This window comes from Perissodus microlepis, chromosome 7, assembly GCF_051167445.1.
Source record: "Perissodus microlepis isolate ML-2025 ecotype Zambia chromosome 7, ASM5116744v1, whole genome shotgun sequence".
NCBI classification, from domain to species: Eukaryota; Metazoa; Chordata; class Actinopteri; order Cichliformes; family Cichlidae; genus Perissodus; species Perissodus microlepis.
In genome coordinates, this window is record NC_140467.1 from 38926244 (window position 1) to 38941595 (window position 15352).

General features: G+C 39.1%; 1 protein-coding gene across 1 annotated transcript; it reads left to right on the forward strand.

Moving 5' to 3' along the window:
- Positions 1-1995: 1995 nt before the first annotated feature.
- cercam (cerebral endothelial cell adhesion molecule) lies at positions 1996-14649 on the forward strand. Its single transcript, XM_084934955.1, has 12 exons — positions 1996-2350; positions 5156-5266; positions 6006-6123; positions 6290-6424; positions 6581-6785; positions 6971-7090; positions 7208-7284; positions 7605-7711; positions 7961-8093; positions 9705-9832; positions 10510-10713; positions 12897-14649. Exons 1-12 carry the CDS (start codon positions 2148-2150, stop codon positions 13129-13131), a joined length of 1776 nt encoding a protein of 591 aa, XP_084791081.1. The 5' UTR covers positions 1996-2147; the 3' UTR covers positions 13132-14649.
- Positions 14650-15352: the final 703 nt, after the last annotated feature.

A 15352-nucleotide genomic window follows, 5' to 3' on the forward strand; every position in this document is an offset into this window, starting at 1 on the left:
GTATGCGTGCATGCACAGTCCTGGTGTCGCTGCAGCTTTCTTTTGCGGTCTCTCCTGCAATCTGGTCAAAACAATGAAGATTTTCTTTTTGTCATTCTCTCGCTTTCCTTGTCCGTCTGTCCCTGATTCACACACAAACGCCACCTCCACCCTTGACCCTGCAGTGAAAAGTTAGTGCACCCGAGGTTGAACTCTCCCAGATCAGCTGCAGCCACAAGCTCTGAGAAAGTGAGCCTGACATACGTGTATGCGTGCACATGAGCGTGCGTGTGTTTTTGTGTGTGTGAGCATGGCAACACTTGGGGTGTCATGAATAGGAGAGATTTGACCCTCAACCCTTGTGACCTGTCCACACAAACAACCCCTATGCCCCAAGTCTGCCATTGTCAGCCTTGACTGCCTTCGTTTATTCACAGAGCCCGCCAAAAGAGCCAAAATTCATTATATACGACTTTGCTTATTATTTTCCACCCACACTAATGCATCTCCCCATTCTTTATTTTTTCTCTCCACTGCCCTTTCCATCGTTTACATTCTCTTTTGTCTGTTCCCATCGGTCCCCTTTTCGCACAGCCTCTGTCCTGTCCATCTTACATACAAGTGAATTTTCACTTGTATGCCGAGCACTCTGAGCATCAGTTTTTAAAACATTTGCCTCCTTATACTCACTAGCCCCATGGGAGCAAGCACATCTTTTCACGTTTATTTTCTACTGTTGTTCTAGACGAAAAATACAATTGAAGATCTAACTGTGTATTTGTGCTTATTTCCCCCCCGTACGAGTGTGTTTTAATCCTTTGTTTTAATCTGCTCTCCCGCCACACCTACACCCTGAAGCCAATTCATCTGTCTGCCCCTGCATCTTCTACTTGGCTATTGGCCATGAATTTTCTATTGCCCACATACTGACACTCAATACATTCAAGATGACCTTTGACTCTTTAATATACTGAGGAACACCCAGGCTACTGTACATCTTCTCTTGTCAACAGGCCACTCGAAGCTCTAGGACTGCAATAAATAAGAGCCACAGTGCAAAATGGAAAATGATGTTACAAGCTGTGTTTAAAAATTTGGAGGGTCCCCTTTGATTAAAACCACAAACTTCCCAACTTTCTCTGTCAAAGCTCTAGAGTATTTAAATGTAAAGATTTACAATGAATATTAGGTTGAACATGTCCCTTAAAAACATTTACACTTGTTTTCATTTTTGTTATTTTTGTTTTTTGTTCATCAAGCCTCAGTGTCTCTGTAGCAGACACTGCGTTTCTTATAAGGCAAATGTCAACAGAGTAAAACTGACCTTGCAACTATTATATGCATGCAAATAAGTACTATATAGCATGAGTGAATGTAATGGAAGGTGACATACGATGAGAACGTCTCAAAAAGATAACTATTAAGTAGAATAAAATAATAAATGTGAAAATAACCTCGTAATTGATCCTAATTGCAGCATTTGAGAAAACCAAAGGATCAAAGGCCTCAGGAAGACGTGCGCGACATAATGATTCTTCTCTTGGATCAAAACCTCCCTCTGCTGGTGAATCTCTGTAATTGCTACTCTTTGGCTTCATATTACGACAAAGCTGGGTTTATTCAAAATCCCTTTCTATTTCAGATGTATGTATCAGAATATCACACATACAGACTAAATGCCCATACTGTGGTCGGAATATTTAAAAGGCTGTGACTGGTTTACTCAAAAACAATAAATAAATAAATAAATAAATTTTTGACTAACAAATTGCCATGTTTAAATGCACCCCCCCCCCCCCCCCCCCGATTTCTATCCCTGGGAACATTTTAAAGGATGTTCGACCTTAAACTTTAAAACTTTATTCTCCATCTTTCTAATCTTTCCAAGGGTATCCCACCGTTGTAAATACCAGTGTGGCCAAATCACGCCTCTTTCCCCTCTTTCTGTGTTTTTTTCCTACAGGAAAAGGTTTATTACAGCGGAATATAACCCTCTCTGGCTTTAGGATTGGGTTTGCATTTCTCTTCAGAAGGGGCCAGCTTGTACATGAAGAAGGGGGGGTTGAACATTTGGGAAAGCCCTTTTTTCTTGGACTGCTGACGCGTACCGCGGCTACGTGCTGCTCCGGAGCCCCGCGGATTACTTTCCAACTTTAACAGCCTCCACCATGATACTTCACTTTCTAGCTTTGGGGGCCTTTGTTTTTCAGACTGAATGTTACTTTTCGGAGGAGAAGTATCCAGAGGAGTCGAAAATGCAGCCTCCAACCGTGGTTATCGCTATCATAGCGAGAAATACCGGTCACTCCCTGCCGTACTACCTCGGAGCTCTGGAGAGACTCAACTACCCCAAAGATCGCATCTCTGTGTGGTGGGTTTCCTGCATGGACTGCCAGGCTGTTTGTAGAGGGGTCTCCTTTTTATCCGTCTATAGCAGCCGTTCAAAAGGTCAATGGCATTTAAATTAGTTTGTGAAAGCAGCAGCGTCCTACCCCTCCCCTGTTCCCTCTGCGCCTTTCACAGTCCAGGCTGCCTTTCACTCCGCCGCATTCGTTTCCTACCGTCGCTCGCTTGGAGTTTTATGTCCCGTGAAGTTTGTATAGAGTAACTGTACCAGCAGTGATTTTATTTCTTTATAATTCATGCTGCATGTTCAAATCTACAAACTCTAGGGATTTAGCTGTTTAGACAGCGCGGAGTGGTTTATTAGTGAGGAAGTAAAAGAGATCCCGTTTAATCGGTGTAATGATGGAAAAAGATTAACTGTTGGTTTAATATGAGGAGATGACTCTAGTATGTTGAGTCCTACGGGAATATTGATCATCATCGTCATGAAAGTCATGGCAATTTTTGACTTTTAATTATTTATTTGAAACAAAGTAAGAACTTTATTTTGGATTTTCTCTAATCCATACAGAATCAAAAATAAACATCCACCCACACGAAGATTTAGCAAGCAGCACCTCAGATGCCTTGGTAGCCACCAACAAGCTTCTGGCACACTTCCAGACGGATATTTGAACACACTTCTTAGTAGAATTAGTAGAGTTTATTTAAATTGGTTGGATCCAGATCGGGCCTTTAAGCATAGTCCACAAATTGTCAATAGAGTTGAGGTAGGTGCTTTGGGAAGGCCATTCCAGAAGCTTAATGTTGGCCTGCTTTATCCATTCCAATAACAGTTTTGATGTGTGTTTGGGATCATTGTCCTGTTGGAACACTCGGTTGTGTCAAAGTTTCGACTATCCATCTGTTGATTTCAGGCTTTATGTTTACCCCTACCACTGGCAGCAGAGCATGATGCTACCAGCACCATGTTTGACACCTGATAGTGTTATTGTGTTTGAAAGTAACTGTAAATTGTAGTCAAGCTTGAAGGTGTTGATTTTAGATCAGGGGTTTCTTTTTTCGGTTAGCGCTCTCTCAGTCCATGGTGTTGTAAAACTCACTCCAGTGTGGACAGTGACACTGGTGTTTCAGCAACTTTCAGTTCATGGCAGGCTTGAGCCTTGGAGGTTCCTGGTTTGTTCCTGAACATCCTAATCAGTTTCCTCTCATCTGAGAGTAACGATTTGGGTCTTCTTCCAGACACATGAGAGTAACTTTTACATTGTATAATTGTTTGAACCAATGATCTTGGAATCCGCAGTTGTTTAGAAATGGCTCAAAGAGACCTTCCCTAACTGTGTCTCCAGTTGCTGTACAAATATGAGTTTAAAGAAATCATTAAGAGCCCTAATATTATGATGAAGTTAAAAAAAAAAGGATGTTACTCTGCAGTGGTGTCTTATTTGCACAAATAAAAAAAACAAGACTAACAAAAACCTGGTCATGCAATAGAGCCATTCTGCTAATTGACAGATATCTAGTATCTTTGATATACCTTGTCATTTTGTCCAACCCTACTTCACCACAAGTAAAGGTTTGCTAGAGTGACACTGCCGAAGATAACTCACAGCTGTGGACAGGAACGGGATCCAATGCATATTTTAGTGCAAAAACTGTCGGCCACTTTGCTCTTCTTTTCTGCCCAGAGGTCATGAAGTGCATTAGGTTAAAAGTAATCAAAATATGCATTTTTAACCTCATTTTTAAAAGAGATCACCAACTTCATAGTGCTATGACTCAGTGGGAGAGAGCTTCATACTCTTGGGGTATTTGTCTCATTTATTTTTATATTTGTATATCAGCCAGCAAGTCCTGATTAAGTCACCTCAGGGATGTACTGGGGATGTAAGGATACAAAAAGATACCTGATATATGCTGGTGCTTGTTAATGCAGAGCTCTAAAAGTCAAAACTAGAATCTTAAAGTAGACTGAAGTTAATGGAGTGCAAGTGGAACTGAATTAGCGAATTGCAATAATCTAGATGTGATGAAATAAAAGACTGATTATGATTTGATTGATTTCCAATTCAGACTGTGAAACAATGAAACCTAACTTGACAATATTTCTGAAGTGATAAAAACGAGAGTGAACCAGAGCTTTAACGGGAGTATCCAGAATCAAAAGTTATTCAAACTTTAGCAAAAGGGGCAAGGCAATCTAGAATTTCCATTACCTTCAGCACAAATCTGTCATGGGATTTTTGCTTTCTCTTCACTAAGTTGAAGAAATTTGACAGCCAGTCTATCTAGCAGTGATAAGAAATGTCCTTAAAAGTGATGAAAATGTGCTGAAAAGGGAGCAGATATGACAAAAACGGTAAAGGCCCCAAAATAGAACCTTGTGGTATACCGTAAACCAGAGAAGCGGAAAATGATTGTTCAGATCATTCAGTGGAACTGAGAGACAACATTAAAACGTTTACAGACCTGAAAAATTCTGCTCAAATAAGTAGTAATCATTTGTATTGTGTTGTTTTGTATTGTATTGTGTGACCATTATAAATTTTGGTTTTGTTTGTTGATCGAGTAATACACAGGCTGAACATCAGTATTGGGCACTGAATCAAATAAGCCTGTCAGCAAATAATTTGACATTTACCAATGAGAGCGGGAATGCAGCATGAATTTTGCACCGGCATGATGAGGAGCTGAAAAATTCACATGATGTAGATTTCACTGTTCCCCTGGCACAACGAGGGGAATAAGTAATAACAAGAACCAACGCCAAGTTTAGGTTCCCTAGGTTTGGTGCAGTTACTTCACCCTCTGCCTTCTCTGTGCTTTCCAGGGCAGCCACGGATCACAACACAGATAACACCACAGCCATACTGAAGGAGTGGCTGACTGTCATGCAGAAATATTACCATTATGTTGAGTGGAGACCAATGGACAAGCCAACGTAAGTCTGAAAATGTTAATGTGTTAAGCTTTGTGTACTGCTGGGATTTGAGTTTGGAACCACCCCCAGCACACGTGGATCAAAGCAGATCACCTTCAATAGTTGCTTTCTACAAGGGAAATGACAGGAACAATAAATCCCTTTTACTCATCAGGAGGCAAATCTATGATCCTCTGAAGTGTCATCCTGGTATTGACAAAATAAATCAAACAATGTTCAGATTGCACATGTATTGATTTTGCTTAATTGCTCTTTTTGTCCACGTGTTCAATGAAAGTATTAACACCCCTCTGTAGGCTGCAACTTTGCAGTTCATCTGGTATTCATTTTAAAAGCTAAAAAAAGAGTTTGACAAAGCATATCTAGGCTTGTCTGTACATGATGCTCTGCTTTCTATTAGCAGACACTTTTATGCCTGTCAGTTATTTATTCTGAGTGAGTTCTGCTAAACTTCTACAGTCATGAAACTGTTACATTATCCATCTGTTTATGCTCTTTTCACAGCACCACAGAACTTATTTACTGTTCTGGTTTTATTTAATCCATTAGCATCGGTATGCTGTATTCACTGTGGTCAACACTCCAGCATGATTCACCGATGCTGTTTTTGTTTTGTTTTGTTTTTTTACAATAGAAACCATTCAGCCAATCACATATTTGCTTCACGTGGCAAATTATACAACATTTTACCAATATAGTATTATATCCCCTAATAATACTGTACTTCTGTGTGTCTTAGGTCCTATGCTGGAGAGCTGGGTCCTAAGCATTGGCCCAACAGCAGATACGAATATGTGATGAAGCTGAAACAAGCAGCGCTCAACTTTGCCAGGAAACGCTGGGCTGATTATATCTTGGTACCTTTCTTGTGATAAGTTTCATATTATCTCCTTTCTTGATTAAGCAGATGGGATGTCTTTCTTACTGAGGCTGTTATTTCATCCAAGAAAAAAAAAAAACTTAGCAACTGTAATTTGAATGAAAAATACTTTTTCCTTTGTATTTTCTGTCTCTGTGATTCAGTACGCAGACACGGACAATATCCTCACAAATCCAGAATCCCTCAACCTGCTGATAGCAGAAAACAAGTCAGTCATCGCTCCTATGTTAGATTCTCCGGGGGCGTACTCTAACTACTGGTGTGGTATTACTCCACAGGTGAGCAGCACTTAAAAATGAGTGATTATTTATCCGCTTAAAGGGAATACTTGAGAAAAAAAATTGTTGTTGCTTTCTTGATGAACATAATGCAGAAAAATGACACAGATCTAGGACATAAGTAAGCATATTTTTTTAAATATCTCAATTCTTTAGGGATATTATCGTCGAACAGCAGAGTACTTCCCCACCCGTCATCGTCACCGAGTGGGCTGCTTCCCTGTGCCTATGGTCCACAGCACCCTGCTGCTGGATTTGAGGAAGGAGGGCATGAAAAAACTTGCTTTCTATCCTCCTCATGAGGACTACTCGTGGCCCTACGACGATATTATTGTTTTTGCCTTCTCCTGTCGGGCTGCAGGTTTGTAGATGCTTGTGTGTTATTATGTTCAGCAGTCAGGTTTACTCAACACAGCTGTTGCACTAAATCACGTTTGCGCTTGCTTCACTGTAGAATATTTGTATATTTCAGGACTCAGTGTTGAAAATATACATGAATAAATATGTTTATAATTTATTAAATGATTGCTTTTCGTTGCTACTCAGAGATACAGATGTACCTGTGCAACAAGGAGCGCTACGGCTACCTGAACGTTCCAGCCAAACCGCACTACACCTTAGAAGACGATCGTCTCAACTTTGTCCATGTTCACCTTGAGTCTATGAGTAAGAGCATAGATGATTTGTAATACTAAAGGCAAATAATGACAGTTAAAAAAAAGGCACATCAGCTCACCTCTCTTTTACCCCCCCCCCAAACTAATATCCCTGTTTGTGGAAAAGTCGACGGGCCACCCATGTATCCTTCCCGTTTCATCCACATGTTTCCAAAACAGAGAGACCTCCTGGGATTTGATGAGGTAGGTGAACTAGTTCAAGTTTTTTCAGTTAATGTGTAAAAAAGGGTAACCCAACCTTATACAGGCTTGTTCTATGCAGTAATGAAAGCATGGATGTAATTATGTGTAATATATAATATAATTATACATCAACTTTTTAGGTAGTACTTTATTTTCAGCAAGATTCAGACCAATTATGATGCATGTTTTCACTGAGTGAATAGAGTTTGAAAACATGCCGAATATGCAGTTGACCCATTTGATGAAACTCAAAGATTTATGATGATGGTACACAGTGTCCAGATTTAAATAACGTTCTGGGTCGCCCATCTCCTCCACAGATTTATCTGATTAACCTGCGACGGCGTGCTGACCGCAGAGACAGGATGTTGTTCTCTCTAAACGAGCTTGAGATTGACGTCAAAGTGGTCGATGCCGTGGATGGAAAGTGAGTGGATTGCTCTCAGCTCTTTTCCTCTCTCAGTTTTATAGTTAAGTTTGTCAAGAAATGTAACACCGTGTCAATTCAGACTCTTGGTGTGAGGCCAATTTCAATTCTTATCTTGAAAATATAGACACTTGTGGTTTATAATAAATATCAGCGTTATGGCTACGTATGCTCCAAATTTGAACGCTCTTCTCTTATCAAAGACAGAATTACCTAAAAAAAAGTGTGTGTGTCTGTGTGTATATGCAGTGCACTGAACAGCAGTGACATTAAGATTTTGGGTGTCGACCTGCTGCCAGGATACTATGACCCATTCTCTGGACGCACTCTGACCAAAGGAGAAGTGGGCTGCTTCCTCAGTCACTATTACATCTGGAAGGAGGTGAGAGGACACACACTGTCACACATTTGTCAAATCCCTTTTCTGAAATTAAAACTCAAATATTTTAATTTATACTTCATAGTATACTATATAAGAAGAAAGCATAATTGTATATACAGTCCTTGCAAATCACCTTTTTACAATATTATGATACAGTCATGTGAAAACAAAAGTATAACTTCTTTGAGTTCTAAGCATTTCTATATCAACTTCAGTAGCTTTTACGTTACCTTTAGCAGTAATAACTTGAAGTAGTGGTTTTCTGGATGACTTAATCGGTGTCTTACATCATTGTGGAAGAATTTTGGCCCGCTCTCATTTACAGCACGCAGCTTCACTTCACTGAGGTTTGCAGGCATCCATTTATGCACAGTTATCTTAAAGTCCACCACAGCATTTCAGCGGAGATGAGGTTTGGACTTTGATTCGGCTGTTGCAACACCTTGATTTATTTCTTTTTCAGACATTTTGTTGTAGATTTGCTGCATGACCCAAAGGTTTTAGCTTTTGGACAGAAGGCCTCATATGTAACACTAGAATGATCTGGTATACAGAGGAGCTTCTGACTCACAGCACAGGTCCTGTGGTTGTAGAAAAAGCACAAATAATCACCCCTCTACCATTGTGCTGACAGTTGGTGTGAGGTTTATGTGCTGATGTGCTGTGTTTGGGTTTTCTCCAGACATATCAGCGTCCATTATGGCCAAACATCTTCACTTTGGTGTCATATGTCCACCACACATTGTTCCAGAAGTCTTGTGGGTTTTTTTAGATGTAAGTTTGCAAACCTAAGCCGTGCTGCCAAGAAGAGGCTTTCTTCTTGCAACCCTTCAAACTTGCCGTACTTCTTCAGTCTTTTTTCTGACTGTGTTGTTATAAACTTTAACATTTCACATGCTAACTGAGGTCTGTAGAGTCTGAAATGTAGCTCTTGTTTTTTTTTTTTTTGCAACCTCTCTGAGCAATGCACAATCTGACCTTGGGGTGAATTTGCTGGGATGTCCACAGGAAGATTGTCAGCTGTACTGAATGTTTTCAAAAAATGGACTTCAAAATGATTGAAAATGGCTTCACAACCCTTCTAAGACAAAAGACAGCAACAATTGCTTCTTTAAGATCATGTGTAAGATGTCTTTCCTTCTTGACATTGTGTTAACACACACCTGAATGCTCCATACCACCAAACTGCCAAAACATCTGCTTTTATGTAAGCGCTCACACCTGCTGATGTTAAGTGTATTTGATTCACAGTGCCTGGCTGCTATTTACCCTCTTAATTCATATCTAAGTAGTAAAGTTGTCCTTAGCTTCTGCATTATGGAGTTGTTCTCATACAATCAATAATGACATGATGTAATATATAATGCGTGGTTGTTTATCTGAATTTGCATTTACATAAGAACTGCTAAGGACCAGATTATTTTTATGTAAAACCTTAAAATTCAAAGAAGGCGTACTTTCTTTTTCACGACTGTAAATGAAAATAGTTGCACTCAGCTGAAAACCAAGAGTCATGTTTGTAAAGAAGATGGATGCAAAATAAAAACCTGCTTTTATGTTTGATTTATTTAACAGGTCAGGCTTACAGTGTGTATACTTCTTTTTCCATAGATGGTGGACATGCAGATGGATAAGGCCCTGGTCTTTGAAGACGATGTTCGCTTTCAGGCCAACTTCAAGCGACGAATACTCAAAATGATGCAGGATGTGGAGCAGGTGGAGCTGGACTGGGACATCATGTAAGACACATTTTACTCCTAGTTTCCAGTCCAGTTCCTGTTTTGGTTAAGGTTAAATGAGACGCAGGTAAGAAAGCCCAGGTTAGGTTCATTATAAAGTCCAAAGTGCATTTGTACCCTTTGATATAGTTTGCTGGTTTTATTTGAAATCATACAAACGGGATTAGACAAAACTTCAGACAAAGTTTGAAGTTTTTCTAGTGTAGAATTTGGGACTAATTTATGACTATGATATACAATAATAACTTAATGGAACATATTTTTGTAGAGCAATCATATTTGCTATAACCATTAACATTTTGTGTACTGCGCAGAACCATGAAGTCCAGTAGGGTGATTTTTTTTTCTCATATTATGAGATAAAATCATTTAATTAAAAAAAAAACAAACCCTAATAGAATTGTTATCCCAAGCTCCATGGTTAAAGCTCATCCAAAATACTTAAACATGTGACGTTAGCACTTTCTTTTTTCATACATATTTGGAAGGAAAATGCACGTACAGAGCATGTGCTGAAAAATGTTTTATGCCTGCTGGGCAGAAAAGAACAGCAAGGTGGAGTTTGATTGTAAAAATCACATGCCTTGACCATACTGGGTTTTTGCTGCTTCTTCCCCGTGCCTGATTTTTTTTTTTTTAACTTCTTTAGTTCTTATGATCGCTTTATGTTGCCACAGATACTTGGGCAGGAAGCAGGTGAATCCTGGAAAGGAGGAGCCAGTGGAGAACATTCGTAACTTGGTGATGGCCGACTACTCGTATTGGACTCTGTCCTACGCCATCTCCCTACAGGGAGCCCAGAAACTCCTCAATGCTGAGCCACTTTCCAAGATGCTGCCTGTTGATGAATTCCTCCCCATTATGTACGACAAACATCCGAAGTATGTATCATAAAAAAGTGTCAAAAATACACTCATTTGCTACTACATGCTACTCTCTGCACACTTTGAAGTTTTTCTGGTTTTCTTCTTGTATGATCCATACAGTGACCTCTATAATGAAACCTGTTCTTCAGCACTCTTTAATCTCCTTCTCCTGCGAGACCGTTGAAACTAAAACAGACCTCAGGGCTAAAAACATTCTTTTCTATAGCTGCCTAAACATGTGTACATGCTTTATATTTAGCCTAGTTTTGTTTGGAGTGTATAGATTAAAGAACTATGTGGAAGTCTGTGGTTTTACAGAGCTGAATTAGTGCACCACATTTCAAAATAGATTTAATCTTTCTCAGCATTTTCCTTTTATGATGCACAGGCCTCGTGTCTGCATCTCTTTCTGGGATTAATGGTCTGAATTTTTGTCAGTGTGGGCTGACATTTTCTTAAACACAGTGTGACAGACAGATGTGAGCAGCCAGAGTGGACTCAGTTTTGTTTGTGGTAAAGAAGATATATATTTTTTTCCAAGCCTATGTTGTTGCCTTTCTCCATGAATTACACTACTGTATGGTCAGTCCAGACTATTTTAGTCCATACTTAAATTTCTATGGTTTGTTATTTAAGTTTATACCAGTGTTTGTGGCACTCACAGTATGGTCTGTACTTACTTTGGTAAAAAAAAAAAAAAAATTAAGCTGCAACATCAAAGTTTCTTTATTACAGATTTGATATAAAAGAATTATGCTGCCACACTAATATCAGTCATTTGTTTGGGGACTTTAATTTTGAAGCCTTATATTTAGAACTACAGCATTTTTTGGTTTGTTTATGCTGTTGGCTGCGAAATCAAAATGATGCTTTAATAATGTGTTGTACTTGTATAATCACAAAAAATAATAATTTTAGCCCATTGATAGGTGGTTGCTATTATCATTTATCATGTGTATTCAGATTTGGCAGATAGAAATGAGCTATTGTCAAGAAATGAAAGATGGTAGGATAGTTGACAAGTTGCATCATGTGAATTTGTCACAGACATAGATACCTGCTAATTAAAGCGCACTAAAAATATTCCATTATATGCACCATAACTAGAGCACAGACAGTTCAGTCACTCTAAATAGCTAAGGCCTACCACTTGAAGGGGAAATAGTATTTTCTGGTTGAAAGGTGGCCTACTAACATTGGAGTCAATGGGGTTGACTCACTTTGGGAGCAAGCCTCCAGTGGCCATTGTTGGAACTGCTTTTTTAATCATTGGCTTTATATTTCAACCGCAGATGTTGTTGTTTAGTTTTAACTACTGCCATAATAATATAGACATCCATAGTTTCGCCACCATGATGACTATGGTTATCCCTTAGCGTTCATCTGGCATCACTATGAGGTTCACATTTTTGGTTGCAAAGGTCCAGACGACTGTCTGATGCAATAAAAATTGGTATGCACATTTGTCTCTCCGTACAAAGGAAGTCTAACCACATTGGCGATCTTTCAACTGCTGATGCAGAGCCATCATCTGTAAAGCTTCTATTTTATGCTAGATGGTTGTTGGAGGTCTATAATATATCGACTTCACCTCCAAATGTATCTTTAAATTATTAGTGTAATGGGTGAATCAAATTCTGACTGTAACAATGATATCCTTGACAGTTTCCCCAACAAGGCAACTGTTCTCGTCATCAGGAACTAACTCTAAGAAATGAAATGCACTTTGTGCCAAAGGATCTGCAAACCAGAAGGCCTGGCAGTCTCTGTGTGCTCCATCATGTGTGGAAATCTGGCCTATAGCCAGCCTGCTTTCTCTGCACTCTCTCTCTTTTTCACACCACTGTGATTCTGATTTGATATGCTTGACTAGTCTGCTGAGAACACTCAACAAATGCACCCCATGCATTGTTGCCCTTCATGCCAAGAGTAACTGAACCATCTCTGAAATTGGCCTGTTGTCACCATCTCTTGTCAAATCAGTATATTGTGAGGAAATCACAAAATATCAGGAAATGGTGAAAAATTGCTCAAACTGCCCCCCCCCCCAAAAAAAAAAACCCCAAACAAAACTTCTATCTGTAGTTCCAGCGCTGTTATTTTTGTTATTTTTTCTTTATTGTGACATCCTATCCTGTGTTTTTAAGTTTCGAATGATTTTACCCAGTGTAAACACTGCCTTTGTGCTCCCTCTGCAGCGAGGACTACAAATCCCACTTCCCCAATAGAAACTTACAAGCCTTCAGTGCGCACCCCCTGCTGGTCCAGCCGTGTCACTACGCCGGTGATCCCCAGTGGGTGAGCGACACAGAGACGTCGACCCTGTGGGATGATGACTCTGTGAGGACTGATTGGAGGGGCTCCCACAAGACCCTGAAAGGGGCTGCCCCGGCACCCGAGATGCTGTCAGTTGCCTACAGGGATGAACTTTAGTGCAGCGCAAATGTAGCTGAGGAGAATCTGCAGGTCCACAGGCCATGAGGTCAGAGAGACTGTTACTGAGGAGAGAGAGATACTTTCCCTCCACCTTGTGTCATAAAACTGACATGCTCAGTGTCATTTAACCTGAGCTTCTTAGATAGGAGGCAACAACATAAGATATGGTGTTCGTTTCGGCTTTGTGTAAAGGCATGCACAGTTGTCTCGGTGTAATAAATGCGTCAACTTGCACAATAGATTTTTCTCAAACAACCCCATGTTTAGAGTGTTTATCCTTTTTTGTGCTTTTCTTTTACTTTGCTCAGTCATTTAGTTTAGTTTCTTGATTTAGAGCGTTAATTCATTCTGTATGGTTCGTGTCAACCTGTTTAAATGTACTCCTGTGATAGTGCGTAATCTGTTGATCATATTCTAACCGAGGGTTCAGTAATTGCACTGTTAACAACTCCTGGCAAGTCTGGAAAAAAAAGTCTGAAATGTATTGGCTATTGTTTTTTTTTTTCTTTTCTTTTTTTCGTGTTGCTATAATCTGTCTGTACATTTCTGTGTTTGCGTGTGTCCTCCACTGGGGACTGGAGAGTTAACACAAATCTCGAATGACCATAATTGATGTTTCTTTTTTCCTTAATTTCTTCCAGACCTTTCTCAAACTTGTGTACCTCTGAAAACTATGAAAGTTTATATTCATTAAGTATTTTGTTAGTAGCTCTTACACATTGAATGTTTGCTTTTGATCAGTTTAAGCTTCTTCAGATTGATTTTTTTTTTCTTAACTTAATGGATTAACTTGGATTATCTTCTACTCCCTAGCTGTATTTTAATATTTTCACATTTAGCCATGTTCATCCTTAAGAGTTTAACATGAACTGGAAACAAAATTACCTTCATGTAATTTTGCGCATATTACTGGTTTTAAAATATTACATCATGATTCGAGAACCGTTTGAGAAGATTTCAGGTTTTATTACACTATTACAACCACGAGAAATTCATAAAGTATAAATACTTTTTTTTTGAAGGCCCAATTACTTACATAAAATCTATGCAACATGTTGAGGCATGAAGAGTGTAGCTTTGGTTTTTATCCAGTTTTGGAGAGCGTCCACATGTTATGTTTAAAAAGTATAAATGCTATGTGTTGCTTAAGTGTTTAAAGGTCTTATGAAAGTACAGCCTTTAACAGTCTTTTGTAGCATCGCTGTCGCTCCAGGATTGAGCTGACACTCGTCTAGACAGGGTTGTAGTGCAGGTAACTGATGTCGCAAGTTTGTGGATTTGATCAGGTCAAACTAAACTTGTATTTCATTTTTCTGCGCATTGATGACGGTCTGTTTCGTATATTGTTTTTTGACATTGAAGATTTGTTTTCCTGCAAATATCTTAACTTATTTGTTTTTCTTTGTGAATCACAGATGAGTTGCACAACATGATGTACAATACGTGGGTCCAGTTTTGTCTCTGGGTCTACTTTTTGTCTCTGCATCTTTGAGCAATAAATTTATATTAATATTACGATTCATTAATTGCCACTGATTTCACATCTGGATAGCAAGCAGCTCAGAATTGAAATACAAATATTTTTGCACTGTTATATAAATGGTTATGGACTGTTAGTTAACAAATTAACATATTTTATTAAATACACAAAGCTACCATGTACTAAGAAGAAAAAACACAAGGGGGTACTGTTTCCTAAATTCTGCTCCTGCAGCCAGAGTTTACATACATGCACACCTATAGATGTGTGTGTAGATGGAGAAGTACATAAATGCAGTTTAAGACACAATTTTTGCAGTGGATTTTAAATCAGTCATTGTGATTGATGTGCAGACTTTCAGTTTTTATTCAAGGGGATTTACAAAAATTTTGCATTAACTGTTTAGGAATTACAGTCATTTTCATATACATTTTTAGAGGCTCAGAACTGATGAAATCCTTTTCAGCCATCAGCATTAAGTCTAAAAAAACCATTGACATTGTTAAATGTGTTTGCTTCACTGAGATGCTGGCTGCCAGGCCTTTACAGCAGCCACCATCAGGCCTCTTTGCCTTCAGCTTGTGTATTTAATAACTGAAAAGCATGCTCTGTTGGATTATGACTGACTTGGCCACTGAATAATATCCCATTTCTTTGCCTTTAGAAATGCTTTGGCTGTTTTTCTTAACCAAATAATTCTGTCATCATGCACTTTAGTTGTCTTTTGTGGTTTTTCAG